This window comes from Antennarius striatus, chromosome 1 (assembly GCF_040054535.1).
Source record: "Antennarius striatus isolate MH-2024 chromosome 1, ASM4005453v1, whole genome shotgun sequence".
NCBI lineage: Eukaryota > Metazoa > Chordata > Actinopteri > Lophiiformes > Antennariidae > Antennarius > Antennarius striatus.
Genome location: NC_090776.1, coordinates 29,104,701 through 29,128,462, shown reverse-complemented (window position 1 = coordinate 29,128,462; position 23,762 = coordinate 29,104,701). Strand labels below are relative to the sequence as shown.

Genomic DNA, 23,762 nt, shown 5'->3' with positions numbered 1-23,762 from the left:
GCTGGTGGAGAGTGGCCACTGGGTGACTTAGAGTAAGATTAAAATGGGGGGGGGGTTAAGAGGCAAAGAGAGGAACGGCAGGAAGTAAGAGCATCCCGTGGCACGCATATATATATATATATATATATATATATATACACATATAAATATATATAAAATTTCCCTCTCACCCTTTCAGGGTGGTATCTGTGTGTCATCCTCAAGCTCGGGTCCTCTAGCAGAGGCCTGGGAGTCTGAGGGTTCTGCGCAGTATCTTAGCTGTTCCTAGGACTGCGCTCTTCTGGACTGAGGCTTCAGATGTTGTTCCAGGAATCTGCTGAAGCCACTCTTCCAGTTTGGGGGTCACTGCCCCAAGTGCTCCTACTACCACGGGGACCACATTAACCTTAACCTTCCACATCTGTTCCAGCTGTTCTTTCAACCCTTGATATTTCTCAATCTTTTCGTGTTCCTTCTTCCTGATGTTGGTATCAGCTGGAATCACCACATCTATCACCACTGCTCTCTTCTGCTCTTTGTCCATCACCACTATGTCCGGTTTGTTAGCCAGTAGATGTTTGTCGGTCTGGAAGCTGAAGTCCCACAGGATCTTAGCCTTGCCGTTCTCAACATCCTTCGGTGGTATGTCCCATTGGGATTTGGGTACTTCTAGTCCATACTGGGTACAGATGTTCCTGTACACTATCACAGCTACTTGGTTGTGCCTTTCCATGTATGCTGAGCTGGCGAGCATCTTACACCCTGCTACCACATGCTGGACTGACTCTGGGGCTTCTGCCTACTGCAGGTAGGTCATTTCATGTGAGTTCATGCACTGTCCTGGTTTTGTTCTTTGAAAAAAGTGACATTAATGCACCATTCATTAAAAACACCAGTAAAACATATACTCATGTCTTAAATTTGAAAAAAAAATTAAAAAATTTTCTTACTAAAGAAGGGTTCAGTGAGTGAGCATATGAAACCGGCAGGGTTCGGTACCTCCAACAAGGTAAAGAACCACTTCTCTAAAAGTAAGCTAGATGCTAAATGCTGCAGTACCAGATGATACTGGAGATGGTCATCAACAACTGACTGGCTGTTGATGTTGATGTTGATGCGCTTAGAAAACTGGTTGAGAGCTCATTGAAGTCTTTTCTTCTTCTCTCCTCAATGATTAAATGTTAAGGAGCAAAATCTTATCGTAAACTAATATGAAGTCAAAACAACTGCATGAATTACCGATAATGTGCCAATAATGTTTGTATGTTAAGGACTACCTCTGTGTGTGTGTTTGCGTGCTTGCGTACATGCATGCGTGTGTGTGTGTGTTGTATAGTGTACAGATCAATGTGTGTGTGTGTCTATGTCTGCACACGCAAATACTTGTACAATTTAATTAACAGAAATACATAGAGGATGACTTTACGTGACATCACTGCTAATCAATTATTTATGAACATTCTGCGTGCGTGTGTGTGTGTGTGTGCGTGCGTGCGTGCGTGCGTGTGTGTGTGTGTGTGTGCGTGCGTGCGTGTGTGTGTGTGTGTGCTGCCTTCATCCTAGTATCCAGAGAATCACATCAGGGAATAACGGACACAAGAGGATCAAATTGATGAAGGCTGGAGTTCTACAGAGGATCAGGCCGGCTAATAAATGTTTCATTCAAAGCCAGATGAAGATCAAACGTGACACAGATCCCTGGCTCTCCGGGGTCAGCATGATTCTGCTCTTTCCTCTCCTCCTCTTCTGCTCATCCATCTTCTCCTCTACCTCCCTCAGCTGTTGGTTTTTCAGCTGTATTATGACATCCACTACAGATCGCCTCACTAGCAACTACAGGCCCTGCCCTTGTACCTACACATCATTAGCTCTCCATCTGTCAGCTTCCTAACAGGTTCCCACTAATGCAGCCAAGAACTCACTTCCTACCCATCAGACAGCAGCAGTCTACTATGGACTGGCCTCAATCCAGAGATTCTCCTGTCCTTTACTGTTCTCTCCTCCCTCTTACATCCTCTTTTGCCTACACCCCTCCTCTTGATCCACTTTTAACCTTTCCGCTCCAGTCCTCTCGTCCCCCACTCCTGGTTCTCCTCCCAACTTGTTCCCTCAAGTATTTGGCGAGATTCAGGACTGGTGCCAATGGTCAACAGGGGATTAGCAGGAATGGAGGTTAGAGAATGTGTGAAAAACCCCTTAAGTCCCTCACTCTGCAGGCCAGGGTTTTTTTCCTCGGTCTCTGTCACACATGCTCACACACACAAGAAATCCCACACCTGCACAAACTCAAACAGCCAGGCGAACGCTGCATCTGGCATCACGCGTTTGTCACTCAGCATTCGTACTCTCAGTCAACACGCTGGCTTTCTGAGCATAAAAACCTACAAGAAAAAATAAACAATTGTACAGTGTTGTACAGTTAACACAACCCAGAAGGTTCTGGGTTCAAATTCACACCTTGAGCCTCGCGTGTTCTCATTGTGCCTGTGTGGATTCCCACCAGAAAGTTCCACTTTCTTCCCAAAGTTCAAAAACATGATTGTTCCCATTTGCATTTTAGACGTGAATGTGAGCATCAGTCTATTTCAGCCTGTATTGAACTTGTTCAGAATGCAATCCCTGTTTCACTTGATAGCTGGAACAGATTTCAACCACCTAGAAAAGAATAAATGGATGGATGGATGGATGGGTGGATGGATCATATCTGTTGACGCTAAAATGATTTCTAGCCTAAAAACAAATACATTTCTCAAATGTGTGTCAGAAAGATGTAGTGGCTAATGGCAGCCATGGTGACACTGGTCCTGGCAAATGGTCTTTGTGGCTCTGTGTGTAACTCTATCTGTGGAGAGGGACTACAGCAGCAGTTGGGTAATGGAAAGGTCATTTAGCCAATCCCCCAGGTAGGGGGGCTGGTCTGACACAGCTCGTTTGTCACAGTTCAATAACTGCCACTCTAGGGAGTGTGAGGGAGAGAGAAATAGTGAGAGGGGCAGGAAACTGAAGTGTGTGCGTGTGTGAGCGTGTGTGTGCGTGTGTGTGTGTGTGTGTGAGCCACCCCTGACTGCATGAACACACAGTGGTAGCACAGCTGATTCCCAGAGCTTGTCCCTCCATTAGACGCCTGGAACGGGGTCACAGTGAGGGCCACGCACATTGGACCCATGTTGTCGTGAAAACTCGTACTCCTCGGTCTGAGAGGATTATCTTTGCTCTAACTAGTAGATGTTTAGTATTACCATGTGGGAGAACTAGATACAGTACAGAACCTTTAGATCAAGCAGCAGAATGAGAAATACTCTGACATTTTCCTGGTTAAATGGTTGCACCAAACACTACAGCATGCAGAAGGAGAGCTGACTCTGAGTCTGAGTTTTGGTAAACTGTGATGAGCATTTCATTTTTAAAATTGATTACACAATCAAGACAATTTATACACTAATATAGCTATTTAAATGGTGTGGACCTTTAAATTGGTGTGAGAAACAAATAAACCTGACACATTAAGCACTTTTTATACACTAGATTACGATCTAAAGAAAACATAGCATCTGCATATTTTTCTGATAAACCAAAAGTTAAATGCTGATTTTGAGATAAAAAATATTTTACACTTAATAAATAAATCATTAATACATCAGTGGATAGGCCTATTACAGAACCTAATTTCATAGAGGTAAATGTGTTGCACTAAAGCTCATCAATGTATCACCAGTATTACAGTTGGTCTAGCTGATCAAATATTAATAATAATAAAATAACGATCCATTTTTCTGGCTGGACAGAAAGTATTAGTATTTATAGAAATTACATAAAAAAAACGTAAATAAACCAAAAAATATTGATAAAAAAATATGTTGCATCGTTATCCTCAGTTGGTTGCATTGATTTGTAGTGTCCCTAACATGTCTTCATGTGTATGACAGAATGATCCCCATTTTTGTGAAAGAGCCAAAGATAAAGATTTTCACACATCTCATAGAGCGACTGGTGAGACACCACGGTGTCCTCCCCACTTTGGAAATCAATATGAAGCTTCTGTGTACTCATTCACGTCTGCATGGCTTCCCGCAGAGATGCCCGAGTCACATATTTTTAGCTTTTGTGTGGACCCCTTGTGGATTAAAGAACTTCTGACTCGATAAGGTTTAAGTCTGAGTCTGAACAGTGCGTTCATGCTGTCACGTTTTTAACAGGTCTGTGTCGCCCTCTTGTGGTCAGAGGAAGAAGGTGCGAAACAGTTGAAAGACAATGCTTCCATGTTACAAGTCTTTTAGAAATATCGTGAATAATTTTAGTGACTTAACGCATATACGCCTTAAGTCCAATAAAAATAAAAAAGGGAAATGATCAGAAAATATCACTGTCATCCAAAATGCATTTACAGTGGTACCTCTACTTACGAAATTAAATGGTTCTGGAATTTTGGAAGTAGAAAATTTCGATGAGTTTTCCATGCAAATGCCCTAATCAGTTCCAAGCCCCCCAAAATTCAGACATGAATGTTTTATAAAGCATAAAAAATACATCAAAACCAGCTAAAATGAAAGGAAAGGTGTACAAAACTGTGGTGAGACCAGCGATGTTGTTTGGTCTAGAGACAGTGTCACTGAGGAAAAGACAGGAGACAGAGCTGGAGGTAGTAGAGATGAAGATGCTGAGGTTCTCTCTGGGAGTGACCAGGATGGATAGGATCAGGAATGAGTACATCAGAGGGACAGCACATGTTAGAGGTTCTGGAGATAAAGTCAGAGAGGCCAGACTGAGATGGTTTGGACATGTCCAGAGGAGAGATAGTGAATATATTGGTAGAAGGATGCTGAGTTTTGAACTGCCAGAAAGGAGGCCTAGAGGAAGACCAAAGAGGAGGTTTATGGATGTAGTGAAAGAGGACATGAAGGTAGTTGGTGTGAGAGAAGAGGATGAGAAGACAGGGTTAGATGGAGGACACTGATTGGCTGTGGAGACCCCTGAAGGGAAAAGCCCAAAGGAAGAGAAGAAGAAGAAAAAATCATCAATACATGTAACAGATACATGCTACAATTAGATGATTATACAATAAATGAGAGTTGTGCATAATGTAAAAAACACAGAATAAAGAATAATAATGATGGTCATTTACCTTTTAACTGCTGTCCTCATTGTTTTTTGCCCTCTTTGGTTCATGCCTTCTTGCCCCACCATGAACAACAGAGTGAATTCCAGTCCTCCTTCTGAACTTCTCCAACCACCCACACGATGCCTTAAACTCCTTAAACTTCCTTTAGTTTTAATAACGTGGTGATTGTAGATGCATTACGGCCATATTCTTTGGGGAGATCAACCAAACGCATCCCTTTTTCATGCTTTTCTATCATCTCTTGCTTTGTTTGTACGGACAAAAAAACTCTTTTCTTTGTCTTTTCTTTTCCTCTTTTCTCCGTTGCTTTCTTGGGGTCCATAGTGAATACTCTGAAAGTTAATATATTTACGTAAAACTATCAAAATACGTCATGGATCGAGGGCTGAATGAAGAGGACGCTGCATAGACAGCTATCTAGCTACACACGGAGGTCCCTCTTAGCCAATGGGATGCCAGGATGCTAGGTAATAGCCAATGGCAGAGCAGCTGTGAGAATGTTGCGTTCAGGAACCTCTGGGAGCTGCGAACAGCAGCCAATACTGTATTTCACTGACAGTAAGAATGAGAATTTTCTGACTTTATATTAAAGCCCTTTCATACACATCGTTTCCATAGCGACAAAACTGTATGGTGAGGTATTTATTGTACTTACAGGAACATAGATACTTCAAACTTATAACAGAATAATTTAACAGGTTTTTGTCTGAAACCTCCGGGTTATCCCTCCTTACTTCCTCATTAACTCCCGCCTCCAGCAGTATACTCGTCGCTGATTGGTTAGAGCAGAACATTGACATCTATCTAACCAACCACAAGAAAGAGATCGGCAGGTTTGAACTCTCCTCTAAAGATACGGTATTTCGATAGCGACCTAATCCAAATGCAAAATCATTACTGAGCCAGTCTATGTTTGGAGATGTGCACTGTAACAGAAACATACCTAACATTAAACAGCAAGGAAATCAACATCCTGTAATCCTGTTTAATTTTTGTAATGAAATAAAATTAGTTTACTCAAAAACTAAGTGTCAAATGCCTGAAAAGACACATAGCCAATCATGGTTTAGAACACTGAGGTGGCAACTGGGCCTAACCCTAACCCCTAACACTACCCTAAGCCTAAACCTAACCCCTAACCCTACCCTAAGCCTAAACCTAACCCCTAAGCCTAACCCTAACCCCTAACCCTACCCTAAGCCTAAACCTAACCCCTAACCCTACCCTAAGCCTAAACCTAACCTAACCCCAAACCCTACCCTAACCCCTAACCCCTAACCCTACCCTAAACCTAACCTAACCCCGAACCCTACCCTAACCCCTAACCCTACCCTAAGCCTAAACCTAACCTAACCCCGAACCCTACCCTAACCCCTAACCTCTAACCCTACCCTAAGCCTAAACCTAACCCCTAACCCTACCCTAAGCCTAACCCTAACCCCTAACCCTAGCCGAAGCCTAAGCCTAACCTAACCCCGAACCCTACCGTAACCCCTAACCCCTAACCCTACCCTAAGCCTAAACCTAACCTAACCCCGAACCCTACCCTAACCCCTAACCCTACCCTAAGCCTAAACCTAACCTAACCCCGAACCCTACCCTAACCCCTAACCTCTAACCCTACCCTAAGCCTAAACCTAACCTAACCCCGAACCCTACCCTAACCCCTAACCCCTAACCCTACCCTAAGCCTAAACCTAACCTAACCCCGAACCCTACCCTAACCCCTAACCTCTAACCCTACCCTAAGCCTTAATGAGCGCAATTTAAAACTATGGGGCCAGAATAATTCAGTTGTTGACGTGATGACAGCCGTTGGCTCTTTCCAGAGGACGCTGGATATTTGGAAAGAAGATCTTTAAGTGGACTGAACACTTCCCAAAACTGCAGGAACAGATCCAGAGTGAGAGAGATGTTTCTCCATATGTTCAGCTCATCAACAAGCTCATTGGAAAACTTCAGTAAAAGGTTCAGCATCTTCGCCCTGGACAGCAGCTCTACCTGCTAATCTAGAATCCTTTCCTCATTAGAGAGGTCAGAGAAGAAGATACAGACATTCAAGTGGGCACACGCAGGATTTCTATGAGACAAGCTCATTGATCTTAGGAGATCTAGTGTCAACATTATTTAGACCATTTAGACAATAGTTCTGACCACTTCTATTTTAAGTGATACAAAGGAATCACATGCTCATCTGGTTTAGAAATGTTTTCATTACTTGATTTCTCTTTCACTTGTATAACGTTTGCACTGGTGTGATGCTGAGACTGAACGCAGCATCAGGAGGTTCCAGTGGAGTCGTGAACCTGTTGGACTGGTACTACCTGCATGATGATCCTTGTCATGGAGAGGCCAGTCCCCCCTGCATGGACATGTTGGATTATATGAAGGAAACAAGCTGCGGCCTGCGGAAGGTCAGGCTGAACCAACACTCTTCTTTTGCAACCGGAACAGATTATATCAAATATCCACAGAAACATGCTATGTTATAGACACAGACCCTACTGTATATATGCTAACTATACGTAATCTTATTTATTTGACCCATATGCACGCTTTAAACATTACTGCAGGGCTTTTCAAATATGTGTCACACGAGATGAAGTGACTGAAGTCAGTGACATCATGGGACAGAGGCACTTCCTCTTTGATTCACAGTCATTTGGGTAACTGACAGTTCTGAAAAGGCTTCACTTTGCTGCACAGCCCACAACCTTCAAGAAGTTAAAAGAGTCTGAGTTCAGCTGAAGGAAGTAACACCCCAGATGACACCTCTGATGTTTAAAGATGCTTTCTGGGTGAGTCCTTTCAGTTAGTATCATACTGTTGTTATCAAAACCTGAAAGCTTTTACAGTGTATTTATGGCCACAACATAAAGAATTCTCATGGGAAGTAAATTACAACCTAAATTATACTTAGATTGTCTAGGCAATCTTTATAAATACTATGTTTTTATTTATCTCAGTCTTATTCCAGTCTCTATCATATTTGTGTAATCTAAACCACAAATATTCTGTTGATCAGCATTGAACCTTATCATGGAACAGTGTACATGTTAATAAGTACAAATACATTTCATGAGTTCACAAGTTAGGACAAGTTTGAAGTCAATTACAGTGAGTTCTAATATTTTTACTGTTCTGTACACAGAGGCTTCACTGACCAAGTGTTTCATTTTGACAGTCTACTCAACCCGTGAAGCACGAGTACATATATCCATATCTTTACTTCTGCATTTTTACCGCATAGTGACTGCAGGCGTGACTCAAGGAAATGTTGCAATGCTTGCAGTTTTAGTATCTAGCACAGGTTTTTCTGTCTCCTCTCAAAACAGGGGTCTGAGTTCACTTGTCATGCCGGGTATGATGCTGTGATCCATAGGTTACAAGATGGAAGGCAGGTGTGCAAAGATGTGGAGGAACTTTTGAAGATGAGGTAGCGTCAGTCTGCATTTCAATAGCTGAAACTAAAGCTTCCCATTTGACTTGGGGATTTGAGAAATGTTTGCAACTACTACACATTTCTGTTTTATTGTGTTTTATGTTGGAAGTATGAGACAATAAGAATCTCAGTAAATACAGAAATGTATAATGCCTAATCTTTAATGTAACTGTGCTTAATCATTTGTATTCATGCTTACAATCAGCTAGTCTCACCACAGTTATTTCATGATTTAATTTTTAATAAAAATTTGACCAAATGTTTTGATGATTATAAAAGAACAGTAAGTCCTTTCTACATGAAAAAAAAACATCTGCACCACTTACACTGATTAACTATTGGGAATATATGGTAGTCAATAAAGATTTAATCAAATCCAGAGAAAAAAATGTGCCAAACCAATGCAGGACATTTCCAGCTGAGAAATATTTGTAACACATTACCAATATCTGATGAATGTCTTATCATAATGTGGAATCTATTGTTGAATGGTGAAGTTCATCTTTAAAAATTAAAAAAAGAAAAGAAAAAGAGTCATGTGAAGGAGCAAAGTCGGCCTCTTTTTGGGTGAAAGACTAAATAAAGTGATGAATAATGCCTGTAGGTTCTCAGTCAGCCAGGTTGAGGTAAATTAAGAAGAGCAAAAAGAAACATCAAGTCCAGTTTATTCCTTTTGCTCTCCTTGAGCGGTGAGGAATGCTTTGCTCTTATTATGACTGTTCATGTTTTTGCCTCAATTAGCAAATTTATCTAAGTTATTTATTTATTTTTCCATAATCTTAAATTGTGGCCATGTATTCATGTGATGCAGGGCATTGGCGGAGGAAAAGTATGGGAAGGAGCTGGTGTCTATTGCTCACAAAGCTGGAGGACACTCAGAGATTGGGTAAAGTCGTCTACCGATAGATAATGGCTTTGCATCGACGATGTCTTATATTTAATATTTGGTTTAATGGTGAATTAAACTATGGGCAGTGTAATGTATAAAAACAGTAATGCACCAGGTTTTGTGTCATATTCCTTTTAGAGAAAATACACAAAAGTACAGAAAATGAATGTGGTGACAGAATTATCTCTGATTTTAAATTGTCTTTCCAGCACCTTGAACACATCTTTTCAGCAACTAAAAACACGTGAGTTCATCCTGTGGAAACATTCAATGCTGTCACTAGTTGCGGAAAGTGCTGCGTTATTCATGATGATCTCTTAATATTTTTGGCTGCAGAGATTGAAAACATCGGAAACTTTCACATCCATATATCTGATATATTGAAAGAGGAGGTGAAAAAGATTGAGACATTCAGAGAACGACAGAAAGAGCAGAGGAAGAAGGTACTACACAATGCGTGTTGCTTAACATTTAGTTGAATGCGCAAAAGGGAGCACTGATGGCTGCGGAACATAAAAATCTCTCTTGTCCTGCCTCTTTGTCCACCGGTCAGGGACACAGGAGGACCTGTTAAAGTAATCCAACCCAGATACTTTTCACTGATCTTGTATGTTGCATACACCGTCCTCGCTTTGACCAGCTTGTCAGGGGCCCCACAGATATCGCGGAGTAGAACATAGACGCTTCTACAGCATCATTGCTTATTTATATCTCATTTGAGGTCAGCGGCAGGAAGTTGTATCAAAGGCCTACTAGATCCACTTCTTTATATAACTTAATTTACATCACTTAATATTAGAGTTTTCTCCAGGAAGACTCACTTTTAAAGTCATCTCTTCTACTCAGCTCCATTATGTGTTTTACAGAGACAATAAGGGTAAGTGTAACATGTGTGGATTTTGTCCATATTTAATGATGATTTTAGTCAGCCAGACTAACTGTAAACACGCTAGAGGTTTAGCAATGACATCACCGTATAAATGTGAAACAGCTTCTTAACAAACAAAACTCCAAACGTAAAAAAGAAAAATTTTTCATGCTTTTGATTAAAAATCTGTATAAAAAACGTCTGTCTATATTTCGTACAACCACTAGACAGCCAATCTGCAATCTGCAGACACAGATATACCACTGAATGACACGATCCACTTTGTTACTCCAGATTCTGATGCGCCTCAAAAAAAAAAAACATTATTAGAAGTCTGGTAATACATAAGGACGTCTCCAGTCATATGATAATATAGAACAAGTAGAACAGAGGAGAAAGGTGATGCTTCATAATCCATATTAAAAACCTTTTTCATGACAAATGCATGACAAAATCTTTTATAGCCCTGCCACCCTGTAAAGGATAAGTAGCCTTAGAAATGAATGGACTCTTTCATCAAAGAGCTAAATATGTTATTGACTGCAATGTTCCCTAAATATCTCTGCGAAGTAGCAGTTGTGACTCAGATACAGATCCCGATATCAGACCAAAGGACTAATTTGCTGTGTTTATGTTTGTCGCAAAGCAGTTTGTGTTGTTGCTGATTGCTATGTACTTTGCGTCCCACTATAGTTTCAAAGCATCATGGACAAGGTTCAGAAGAAAAAGGTGTCATTGTACAAGAGGACCATGGAAGTAGGAATCATTCATTAATTCATTCATTCCTCCCTCCCTTCCTTCCTTCCTTCCTTCCTTCCTTCCTTCCTTCCTTCCTTCCTTCCTTCCTTCCTTCCTTCCTTCCTTCCTTCCTTCCTTCCTTCCTTCCTTCCTTCCTTCGTTCCTTCCTTCCTTCCTTCCTTCCTTCATTCCTTCATTCATTCATTCATTCATTCCTTCTAATTTCCTAAGTCTCTGTGTTTTCTGTTCTTCACAGTCAAAGAAGAACTACGAGCTGAGGTACAGGGAGGCTGAAGAGGTAGAGCAAGGGGCCGAGAAGATGATTCTTTCATCCAAAAACCCCGACAGGGTACAGTACATTAAATAATCCTGCTACCTCATCATAGCATTAATGATAATACGGTTTGTTGCTTAAAGGAACGCAGATAAGATTGTATAGCATTATTTTTTGCATGTCAGTTCCCCACTAAAAACAGTCATCATTTGATTTTTATTCATGAACTACAGCCAATGTAACCTGTCCAACATGTCTGACACGTTCTGTGTATTTTGGTGGGATGTTGTGAATGAATTAACATTGTGAGTTCCACTGGTTAGAGATCACAGCTTGTCGTGCTGGTCATACATGTTTGCTTCCTGTGTGCTGCCTGTTTCACAGATTCGTCACAAGGCCAAGCAATGCAGACAAACAGCAAATGAAGCAGGTATGATAGAGAATCATCTCTCTAAATTTATCCAAAATATATATTAAATGCGGATTTCTTCCAGATGCGTAGATGACTGTGTTTCATTTCTAACTACAGTATTATCTTTGATGGAGGTTGTCAAAATTAGAGGCAAAAAGTTATTGTTGAAGAGCCTTTAAATTTACAGCATTATAGAAGATTGTTTTCTGTTTTTCAAATTTTTTCCACCACTTGAGACAGACGAGCCCCACAGTGTCAGACTTATAAAAACGGATTCTCTTTAAATCTTTGCTCTTTCACAGAAAAGTTATACTTTACCAACATTGTACTGCTAGAAAGTGTTCGCCAAGATTGGGAGGAAACACACAAAAGCACAAGTGAGGTAATGTGGATTATTTTCCTGAAACAGTATCACTTTTATCTGTTCAATGCAGCAGCTTCCTACTGCTGACCAGAGGGTGAATACAATTGATTTTAGATCCATAATCAAATTACACATGATCAATTTCTGGTAAATGCAAATGACACATTCAGTGTACAATGAAGGTCTCTGCAGATAATTATGGTGCAGTAGAAATCAGTGATGTGTTCACGCTTGTCAGGTGTTTCAGCAACTGGAGGAAGATCGCATCAGCATGCTAAGGTGCACCCTCTGGAACCACTGCAATCATTTCTCTATGCAGTGTGTCAAAGACGATGAGGTGTGCACATTTTCTTATAATATATCAATATCAGGTTTTGAAATGAGCGTCTCCATGTCAGTCATTGGCCTACTGAGTTTCATAGAGCAGTCCTGATTTCAATGAGATTACCACCTGTTTTCAAATTAGTGCTATGAGGAGGTCAGGACAACTCTGGAACAGTGTGACATCACTGCAGACATCAACTGCTTCATCGAGATGAAAAGCACTGGATGGAGACCTCCAGGTGAGCTGTTCAACACTGGACACGACTCGTCCAAAGAAAATGACGAAATTCAAAAAATTTAAAAAAAAACAAAGCTTGGCCTCCCTTTTGAAATCAGCTCCCCCCCCCCCTTACAGATCCCATACTGTTTGAAAGCTGCTACCAGGCGGAGGCCTCCGGGAACACCAATGGCCAAGCTCCTTTTGAGGAAAGAGGAAGGTCTGATATGACGGAGACGTCACATTTACGGTAGTCCTATAATGTAGTTACATGAATACAGTGGGGTCAGTAAGTATTGGGCAACCTAAAAAAAATCATACCATGTGATTTCCTGGATTTTTTTTATTTTTTTTTTACATTCTGTCTCTCACGCTTGATGTGTACCTATGATGAAAATTACAAACCTCTCTTTGTCTTTTTAAATGGGTGAATTTTTTTAGGTTGCCCAATACTTATTGACCCCACTGTATGAACGTGTGGTCAAAGTAAGAATATTTCCTCTTCAGTTGACAATTACAAAAAAAAAAAAAGTGACATGACTAAATTCGACGTCTCTACTATCTCAGGTGGTCCGATTTCCCTCTTACACCTGCTGTAAACATCGATGAGGACAGTGTTCAAGACTCACAGTCTGCATTAACATTTGCTGATGAGTGTAAGTACTGGAATCCCCTGTTAGATCTCTCTCAATATTTTCCCACTTTGAATAGAGTTCCTTCTCTGTAGCCTGATCTAATGGGCTATGAGGCTACAGACAATGGTATAATTCCAACCTTAATTTTTCTATCCTGTTCTATAAGAACTCAACATTTTTCATCTTGTTGTCCTTTTAGTTAGCCTGTCTGACACTCCTTCAGCTGAGAACTCAGATGGGGGCTACGCGCCACTTCCAGGACCCCTGAATGCAGCCGCCACATTGCCTGAGGACAGCTACGTTGCGCTTTATGAATACACTGCACAGGTGATCACTCAGAAGAATAATTTCATGTCTAATTGTGTTGACTGTGCCGGATGTTAAAGAAAAGACAAATCATGACCCATGTGTACTGACTTTTATCATCTGCTGACCATCAGGAGGGAGATGAGCTGTCTGTCAGCAGAGGGGACATTGTCCGAGTGTTGGAGCGTGGAGAAGACGGCTGGTGGAAGGTGGACAGGAATGGGCTGGCTGGTCTGGTGCCAGGAAACTATCTGGGGAAAATCTAAACACACACACACATATACACACACACACACACACACACTGTCCATTACATTTGCCCTGCTGCCTTGTTCCAATGTATTGCTGGATTATTACTGCCCAAACTCCATACAATAGCCAGTGTTGTACACCCAGCATAGTCTCTTTGGATGTTATGATTGCCTATGATGTTGCTTATTGAAACTGAATGCTTTAAAATGACTTGTACACGTGTGACATTTTTAAAAGTGAAGAATATTGCTTAACTTTTAAACCACAACACAATCTATAATCTTCAAATTACAAAGAAATGAGTTAGATCCATTTATTTCAAATTAACAAAATCACTTTTTTGTATCTGAGCTCCTACTCAACATGATCACGTGACGTCACCCATTTATTTTAAGAAATAGTTTTGTCTAAATCACATCTTTGTATAAATATCATTCAGCTGCTGGTTTAGGATGAATACCATGTTGGACTACTGCCAAATTTATTTGATCTGTCAGGTCGTTTCAGTTTTGTTTGTGGACTTCAATCTGCTGTCCATATGCTTGAGTTGCCTGGCAGATGATGGTGACAGCAGTTTAGAGCTCAAAATTCAAAACATTTTTCAAATATGAGGAAACGACTTTATTTCCACACATGTCAACTGATGGCAGAGGAATGTTATTATAATACATAAAGTTAATTCAACTGATGAAATATCAAATCATTACTGTATGTATAGCTTAACTGAACTTATTTATGTTCTTATACGACCACATGAAAGAAATTCAACAGTTGAAGTGTTTATTTGTCTCAAGTCTGTTCTCCAGTATATACACAAAGATCAACTTACCATCTCAAATATTAACAGTTTCACAACTTCACAGCAATGTAGAAAATAATGTCATGGTTCTATATAATAGGTTTATATAACTAACAAAGGAAACAAAAGGAATTGTCTATAACAAATGGAAACTACACAACAAAAGGTCTTCAGGTAACACTGATAATACTAATACTAATGTTCTTGAGACTAAACGGTTCATTCTCAAATTGTATAAAGTTGAGAAAATGCCCACACCAAAACTAAATGTATATTATTAACCTGAATATTTGTGATTATGAGGAACTCTTTCTACCAAACATGGCTCTCGGGGGAAAAATCTAGAGCTGCTCCACAAAGTAAAAACAAGAATTAGACAAAGGTAAAAAAAAAAAAAGAAGAAGAACAAGAAGAAGAAGAAGAGGAAGAGGAAAAAGAAAGATGTCTTTCAATGGAAGTATTTCTCATTTTCACAAATTCTGGTCAAACCAAGTTCTTAGGAATAGTGTACACTTTCATTTTAGCACAGATTGTCTGTTTTAACAACTATGAAATGTCTCCAGAGCTCCATACAAAGTGCAAAAAAGCGAGCAAAACAATACATTTCATCCAGTACTCCCAACCACAATGTCACATGTGCTCCAAACTATTTTTGATCTTCCTCACTTGGGGTCAAGTCAATATTTTAAGAACCAAAATTAAAATGAAAACATCTGCATTCACAACATTAATGTTAATCAGCCAAAAAAAGAAATTTGGCTTCTTTAAATACTGAATTAGTAATGACAAAAAACAAAACAAAACATACATTTAGAATACCAGTAACTTATAAAGCATTTCAATAAATAACTGGTTTCCCCTTGAAGCCTCCACCCACTGAAAACACATTATTAGTGTACGCTACTTTTTTCATTAATTGTGCAAGGTGTGCTTGAGCTTATGTAACTACAGCTGAAATCTACTGTGGACTTGTCCCGTGACGCTCCTTTTGATTTTGCGAGTGCCGTGTTCGTTTGGCCGATGTGTCCTTCATGCATAGCTGTTGGTGGTGACCAGCAGCTCGTAGGCCGGGTCATGACTCCTCCTGCATAACACCACGCAAGCACAGAGCATGCCCAGCATCTAAAGACAGACAGCAAGGGGAGGGTGGAAGCAGATGTTATTTGAGAACGAGTGTAAGCTTCACTAAAGCACCAATCTTGTAATCATTATTTTAATAACTGTTCTAATCAACCATTATGATCATTTCATTTTTCCGTTTTGCTATCAAGGGAAATCATACAAAGTAAATGATATTAAGCCAATGCTCTTTTCCCACTTACAACATGCATAAACTGTCATTAATATTAACTAATCAGCCATGCTGGTTTTGTCTGTGGGTTGAGAGCGGGGGTTTCCTGGTCAGCAGGAACAACAGAGCAGACATCCTGCTGCAGTAAGCTCCGTTTGTGCTGACAGATTGCTGCAGTTGTAAACACACAGTAAACACTCTTTCACTTGATTCAAGTGAGTTGCTTTGTAAAAAATGAATTTTATTGAGTCACTTCTGCTTGTATTGGCTGTTCTATGATGTAGGATTGGTCACCTTTTCCCCTAAAGGTTTATTCCCTGACTTGGATTATAACTCTGAAACAATTCCACTCTTTTTGCGTTAGAACAAAATATATTTGATCAAATGATAAAATAGCGACTCCAACAGATTTGTGCACATCACTAGTTCAATTGTAGAATTTAAATTGCTTATTTGTGAATAGAAAATAAGGTCTGCACATAAGAAATTTTGAACTGTAAACATTTAAATCTGCAGTTAACACAGCACGACTGAGCATTATTGAGTTACTTTTCAGGGTACAATCTCTGCCCTTCTTACCTGTATAGATGCAAAAGTGAGAGCAGCCCAAATTACATACATCATGATCTCCTTTAATTTCTTCACAACAAGAGCTTCACAACCCTAAAACACACACAAAAAAATTATGTTAAAAAGTTTCACACCAACTAAAAAGATGGGCAAAAATGTTAGAGAGACCACAGAAAAAACAAAGCTATGACTAAGATACTGGTCTGTAGTTTTAGTTTGCACAGCCTTAGATTTGCTCAAAGCATTTTATTTGTACCTCTTGGTATAGATCTGCTGGTTGGGTGAGAGAACCGCTGCAGTTACTGACGCTGGGCTGACAGCAGCTGACTGGGACACTGTTGTTCTTGGACTCTTTAAACCAGCGTGTATTCTTCCAGTCAGAGTAGTTATGAATGCCACAGCAGTGAAGCTAACAGAAGAACGGAGATGAACAATGTTGGGGAAAAAATGGAGTCAAAAGTTTTTCCAAGAAATTTCAACCTCTTCGCAAAATGTGACACAACGAATAGAAAAAAAATTACAACGTAAGATCACCAATCATTAAAAATCAAATGCCTGTTCACTGGGTTTTTATCCAAAACAGTAGGAATAGTTGAGGCAAGAGTTTCTTCCCACCTGCCTCTGCACATAATCAATAGCACGACTGGGGGCATCAGCATTGGTACCATTGTACTCATTGTAAACCTTCTGGATGGAGTGATTGACTTCGTCTTCCACCTGCAACACAAACACAGCACCTCATCAGACATTGTCCAGCCACTGAAACGTATAATTTCCAATGAATAGGTTTCCCACTGCCTTAAAAAAATATTTAGGTGTATAAAAATTAAACACATCCACGATAATTGATCCCATATCATGTGGTAGCATGGTTGATCTGGAGCAAATCTATTTCTACTGAGAACAAATAAACTAGACAACCAAAACACAATAAAACACAATATGGTTGCAATGTCAGATAAATCTGTATTTTATAAAATAAAGGATAATCATCTATTTAAATCTGGGACACAAATGTGCCAAACCTGAAGCCATTTTCACATAACTTTATCTGTGCAGAAACATAATTTAATACATTGATTTGAATATTTACCTTTGCCCTGTATATGTAGCCAACAACCACCACCACACATTCTGTCACAAACACCAGCAGGAGGATGGCAGCGAACTGAAACGACAGCAAGTTAGTGAGGCAATATAGAAATGAAAAGATAACTTGATCTTCCATCCATCCATTGATCCATCCATCATCCATCCATCTTCCTTGTTTGTGCCTGTGTGTTCTGATTCTACATTCAGGTTGTGATTTCAAACTCACAGTTGCGAGCCCACAAGAGCTTTCACGTATTGTAGCGCAGCAGCCAATCAAGCCGATGATGAAGAGAAGAGTCCCGACTGCTATTATTGTGACAGCAGGAATCAGAGTGTACACATCTTCGAAGAAGTGGTCGTAGTCATCGTATGTGATGAACACATAGGCTCCAATGTAGCATAAAATTCCAGCTGCAGCCTGTAGGAAGAGCAACGAAGATCTTTGGATCTCACACAATGATTAAATTTCATCATCATATTTCTGTTCTGATATACACTCAAGGTAAAATGCATTCAGACACATAACATAATGAAAGTTCTTGTTGACAAGGAGAGGATGCAAACCCATGCCAACAGAGCACATTGTATTAACAGTCCATGGCCTTACCACCTATATCTAATAAAGAACAGCCTCGTCTGCCATGACAATGTCAGACACTGCCGTGACCCGGATCCGTGTTATTCCATGGGATCGTGACCCAATCAGAGCTGCCAGAGTTTCTGCAGATTCTACAGAGGATATTCATGTTCATCCAAAAACAACTCAGGTTTTCAACTGGCCTTAGGTTGGGAGTAGTGAGACTAAATCCAGGACAGCTCCCATCACGCCATTTCCAATGCTAATCACAACGCCTCAGCCTTGAAGGTAATGCTTTCTCACCAATAATGTCTTTTAAAACGGGTTGATTCATTTACCAAGTGTTCAGCTGGGATCAGCTGGATAAAGACATAACCACTATTTATGTAAAAAAACAAACATTTTTTTACTCAAGAAAATACACCAGGCGTGACTTAACGTACAATTAGAACAATCAGAACATCTGTTCTTCATTTAGATGTTCAAAAACAGGGTTTTCCTTCAAACTGGACCAAAATGGTGCAATTTTTAAAACTCCTCAAGAAATGACACTGAATTCAGAGTACAGAAAAGGTTTACAGTACAGTGTATACTGCTGTGTGTACATATACTACTGCATATACAGTACTGTAGATTCTGGATGAGCAATTTGTGTTTTTCTTCTTCATACACACAATTATTATGTCTAAGTGCTGGAGTCTGGTCAGAATATTAAAAAGTATGTCTGAATTGAACATAGACTGATGGTAAATTATTTATTAATCAATACAAATTGTCTTTTTTTAACAGCTTGTTTTTGTTCGATCTTAGCTCGATTCCCTGTTCAGGTGACCTGCAGCGGGTCGCATCAGTACCTGGAAGCTGCGGCACAACGTCACGGCCACAACCTGTGGGCGACAGCTGCCCACACGGTCCGGCCAACACCCGTCACGTCAGCATCTCCCTCACCGGTCCTCCCCCCCCCAACAAAAGTGACTATCTGTAATGTTTTGGATCAGAACATGAGCTCGTCCTTTCGCGGATCGCCAGCATGCGGCGCGTCCCTGGCGCAGGTCGTTAGCTAGCTAACGCTCCCATCCGGGATGCTGCACGTTGGTTCGACCGTCTGTTGTTTTCTTACCCAAAATATGAGGTTGAGAAAAACCAAAACCGTCTTGGATGACGTGATTCCACATTGGCCCATGCTGCCGTGATCAATAATATTAAAAATGTAACTATTAAAATATATATTAATGCACCTGCACCGTCGCTCTTATAATAATAAAATGGCTCCGTGGTCCTGCCCAATTGTGCAGATTTTCCTGGCTCGACCAATGAAATCGTCACGATTTAAAAAAAAAAAATCACGTGATCTGATGACGACACATTCTAAACAAACAGTCCGGACGTGTTGACAATAGCGTTGAAGTCATTCATACAACACTCAGTGTCATCATTCATTCACCTATTTAAATATTATTGATCACATCTAGGAACGTTAATACTGATCGACTACAGATGTTCTGATGACGCTGGCTGAGTGATTGCTTTAACGTTCGCTGTTATTTGTTTTTATTTGTAGCACCCCTGTTTTGAAAACGTAGGACTAAAATACATACAAGGCAGTAGCAACGGCAGTATGGCCCGTTCAGATGCAGTACAGGTAAGTCACCAGGAGGTGGCAGTGTAGTGCTGGTATTTCTACAGCACTGTACTTTAGTGCAGAAGGAAGATAATCCTTCAGCTGCATCATCCATATCCTGACAACATACTCTACATTTCACAGATGTTTGTGTTTAGATTTGAATTTTATTGTAACTGTCAGACACACATTCCAAACATGAATGAAATTGACATGATGTGCTCTGCCTCTGCTTGATTTAAATAATACTTCCTGCCATGGGGTGATTGATTACTCCGTCGAATGTTAGTGCCTTAAAGTCTTGGTTTTATTGACTTGAATATTGGCACATTTGTGTCTGCCGGTTTTCGATGACAATCAGTGAGCAGTTACAGATTTCAAGATGAGTAACCATGTCCAGAAGGTTTGACACAACATACATTCATGTTGTGAATTATGCATCTAGCTTTTGGCTATAGTTTGACTGATTCTTAAGTACAACAATAAAAAGAAAAGCAATAACACGGGTGCTGGTGACAAAGAACAACCTAAAATCCCACGGGCTCCAGCTTGTTTCTATGACTTTGACTCATTTACCCACTCATGACCTATACTGAATGTGTCTGTTTATAAGATTGTATATACCACATAAAAAATTTAATTTAAAAAGTATTACAGTGAATATGGCTTCACTTGTGAAAAAGTAAGTGGGTTTCCATACTTGTAAATACTTTGCCCTTATATTGCCCTTAAGATTCATTTCAAAATGAGCCCAAATATCCTTTTATATCCTGTTTGCATGGCAAACAGAGCAATAATAATATTGTCCGTTTGTTAAAATTCAGTGCCCTCACGGGACACCTAAAACACATTTATTACCAGTCAGGTAATTAGTGAATGACAATACTTATCACTTAACTCCTTTTGTGGAAGAAAATGATGAATGTAAAAATCATGCATTATTTAAAGCACGAGTAAATAAAGACATTAATCATTCATTACTGAAGTCACTTTTTCACACAGCAGCAGTTAACAAGCCGTAACTTTGATGACAGTGCGTCTATTTAAAAAGTTAAATGAACAATATTAATATTAATATTATATCCTTGATATAATAGCATAAAACCATTAACATCAAATACAATAAAATTTAGATAGATAGATAGATAGATAGATAGATAGATAGATAGATAGATAGATAGATAGATAGATAGATAGATAGATAGATAGATAGATAGATAGATAGATAGATAGATAGATAGATAGATAGATAGCCTTGGTTTACACCAACATGGAAAGTAGAAATACAGAGTAGTTCATTTGTGTGCTGACAGAACTAGGGATTAAAGATTAATCTGAGAAAACAGCATAGAACTAAAAACGTATGTCTGATGTTTCTATTTTAATTCAACATAATTTATTTATTTTACTTGAAACCAATTTAATGTAAATTTGATCCAAACGTACACTGAGTAAATCGCAGTGGAGTTATTCGTTTACTTTCTGGAAGCCAGTGTGAGTACTTCTTCTGTAGAACTAACGTTTTTCTGACACACGATGGGCTTGTTGTTCAAATTGTACCCATTTTCTAGCCTACTAACCTACTTGCCAGCACCTGAATGGTCAAGGGTCTCAGCAGTGTGTGACAAAAGAATCAAACCTTAAAATGTTTTTTTCATGGGTAGAAAAAAACCCTTCTTGACCTTAATTGACTAAAGATCTATTTACATATTATTAAACACTGTCAAATTCACAACTTGTTAAAATGAACTAACAGTTCAGGGGTTTTTTTGGACTATAATTTATAACAATAGGAGCAAACATGTTCTGCACACCCTCCAAAATGAATTACTAGATATTGACTCTTCAAAACCTTCACATTGGATAGTTATTATACACTGATTCCTCCTGTACTGCTTAGTGCTTCAGATAAGGAGCATTTTCCTGGTGTTGGACAACAGACAAGGCTTTGTGGGGGGGTTGTTGAAATAGCAGCTATTACCTACAAAAAATAAGCCTGAGGCAAAGAATGGGCTGTCTCTCCTCAATACAATTGATCGTATGGACACACCATACCTTTATGCAAAGCACGATATATAAAAAATATAGCATCGATGTCAGATATTCAGGGAAGTATGAGATATTATTTATATAAGCTGCCTACATTTATGTTTATGTAAGAGTTATTTTAGAAAATGCATACTGTATAGTGTACGAAAAGAAAACAGTTTACTGATTTTGTTTGTCCTAAGTCAGAAGGGATGCCAAGATAAATCAGGTAGGATGTATTGATCAGTTTACAGTATATCATGTGCTGCTCATGCCAACTGGCAAAATGTCTCAATGAATCAAAACCACAGTCTGTTAGTGTGTCACAATTTATCTACAAAAATCAAAGCAGTGCAAATAATTATTTTATTCAATATAAATAATTTTAAATGACAGTACAGTGTGAAATATAATCAACGAAAACGGAATATTGCAGATGTAGGCTGGATATGATAGTTACAGTAAAATACAATCATAATGATCACGAGAATGTCTATTTCTTTTTTTTTATTATTTACTTAGGCTAACCAGATGACCCGGGATCTGTTTCCATGCGTTATCAGATGTTCATCACTTTGTGTTTTGAAAGTAGCTGTCTAAAATCTTCAACAACAAGTTCGTCTCCTGAAACAGAATATAGAAATTACACGATCAGTCATTTCATTCATTTTAGCGCGCAAAAATAAAAAAAAATAAAATAAAAAAAAGGGGGGGGGGGACGTGCGTCGGTGGTACCTGATTTCTCGAGCGTCTCTCTTGCGTGTCCACCTGCGCCTGTAGCGCTACCCGCAGGAACTCCTGGATCAGCTCCACTAGGGCGCTCTGCTCCGACGGATCGCTGACCTCCAGCGCGTCTCCATCCTGTCCCCCAGCTGACGGCAGCAGTGGCGCGTCCACAACGCTCTTCTTACCCATGAAATGTCCTGTGGAATCAAATCATTATAAATTATTATGTGACACGATGAATTCAAAATCGTCTTTGGTGATTACAATTAAAAAAAAAGTTTATTAGATTTTTTTTTTTAAAAAGCAATATGAAATTGCATCCGAATCAAATGTAATTGACTCATACCTCTTACACCAAACTATTCTTACCTGTAGCCCAAAGATTTCCTCTTGGATTCACTTTTATTTTTGCAACTTTATTCCTAAGCTCAGTCAGGTCGAAACTGACAGCGGCGGTAAATGACATGAAAGAAAATAAAATAAAATAAGTGAATAAGCCACAGTGGAAAGGATTACTCAGTGTGAACCCGCTCATCTCAATGCGTAGCAACGTGCAGTCCTCCGGGAACTTGGAAATGACTCCGATTTAGCGGTGATCGTTCAGAGCGCCCTGGTTTTGTAGGCTCTCCTGGGGTGGGGGAGGTGGGGGTGGAGGGGGGGGGGGGGGGGGGCGGGACCTGTTTATCCTGCGTGGACATTTCGCCAAATGAAATGCAGGAGGGCCTACACGTGGGTTCCACGCACCGGCTGTTTTTGCGTCTTTTACGCACGACTGGCTTCATCTAACTTGTATTTTACTGATATTGTTAATGAGGATGATGATGATGATTACTAAATGAGATAAATATATGAATGCAGTTACTCATCTATATATAGCTATTTCTTGAACAAAAATGGCATCCCACCCCCCCCCCCCCCCCCCCATCATAATCTTACACATCACATCAAACCAATCAAGTAGCTGGGCCACAAGTGTGCATTTTATTCTGTTGGTGTAAATTGTGTGACCAGATCAGAATATCATAGGTGTGAGTTTGTGCTTACCCCTAGGGCAACACGTATTGTTTTCACCCATTTGCTCTTACAGATCCATGCGTGGTCCACAACCCTGAGCAATAGGACATTTCGCCAGTTGCTGCGAGCCGCTGCGATCATCATCGCTCCTCAGAGGACAGGAGAACACACTGATTCCCTCGTCTAATTAAGAACTGAAGACATAATGACTCTTCCTCACTTCAG

At 39.8% G+C, this 23,762-nt stretch overlaps 3 protein-coding genes across 8 annotated transcripts; 1 reads left to right on the top strand and 2 right to left on the bottom strand.

Annotated features, from left to right (window-relative positions):
- Nucleotides 1–7,758: 7,758 nt before the first annotated feature.
- Nucleotides 7,759–15,047, top strand: LOC137598872 (proline-serine-threonine phosphatase-interacting protein 1-like). Of its 5 annotated transcripts, none has more exons than XM_068319410.1 (15): nt 7,759–7,896; nt 8,434–8,534; nt 9,352–9,426; nt 9,639–9,673; nt 9,766–9,872; nt 10,991–11,053; nt 11,292–11,384; nt 11,694–11,739; nt 12,024–12,103; nt 12,324–12,422; nt 12,552–12,648; nt 12,765–12,846; nt 13,194–13,282; nt 13,461–13,588; nt 13,702–15,047. In XM_068319410.1, exons 1-15 carry the CDS (start codon nt 7,864–7,866, stop codon nt 13,831–13,833), a joined length of 1,260 nt encoding a protein of 419 aa, XP_068175511.1. In that variant the 5' UTR covers nt 7,759–7,863; the 3' UTR covers nt 13,834–15,047. The 5 variants fall into 5 exon arrangements, with proteins under 5 accessions (XP_068175511.1, XP_068175503.1, XP_068175530.1 ...); XM_068319402.1 differs by having other exon boundaries at nt 12,765–12,876; XM_068319419.1 differs by having other exon boundaries at nt 7,795–7,896; nt 8,481–8,534; nt 12,765–12,876.
- A 187-nt stretch (nt 15,048–15,234) lies between these two features.
- On the bottom strand, nt 15,235–19,391 carry LOC137598896 (tetraspanin-3). Of its 2 annotated transcripts, none has more exons than XM_068319451.1 (7): nt 19,269–19,391; nt 17,798–17,989; nt 17,573–17,647; nt 17,095–17,196; nt 16,736–16,888; nt 16,489–16,572; nt 15,235–16,080 (listed from the first exon to the last, which is right to left on the bottom strand). In XM_068319451.1, the coding sequence occupies exons 1-7, from the start codon at nt 19,329–19,331 to the stop codon at nt 15,973–15,975; spliced, it is 777 nt and encodes a 258-aa protein (XP_068175552.1). In that variant the 5' UTR covers nt 19,332–19,391; the 3' UTR covers nt 15,235–15,972. The 2 variants fall into 2 exon arrangements, with proteins under 2 accessions (XP_068175552.1, XP_068175562.1); XM_068319461.1 differs by having other exon boundaries at nt 15,235–15,740.
- A 2,934-nt stretch (nt 19,392–22,325) lies between these two features.
- nmbb (neuromedin Bb) lies at nt 22,326–23,087 on the bottom strand. Its single transcript, XM_068322665.1, has 3 exons — nt 22,893–23,087; nt 22,533–22,720; nt 22,326–22,421 (listed from the first exon to the last, which is right to left on the bottom strand). Exons 1-3 carry the CDS (start codon nt 23,056–23,058, stop codon nt 22,368–22,370), a joined length of 408 nt encoding a protein of 135 aa, XP_068178766.1. The 5' UTR covers nt 23,059–23,087; the 3' UTR covers nt 22,326–22,367.
- Nucleotides 23,088–23,762: the final 675 nt, after the last annotated feature.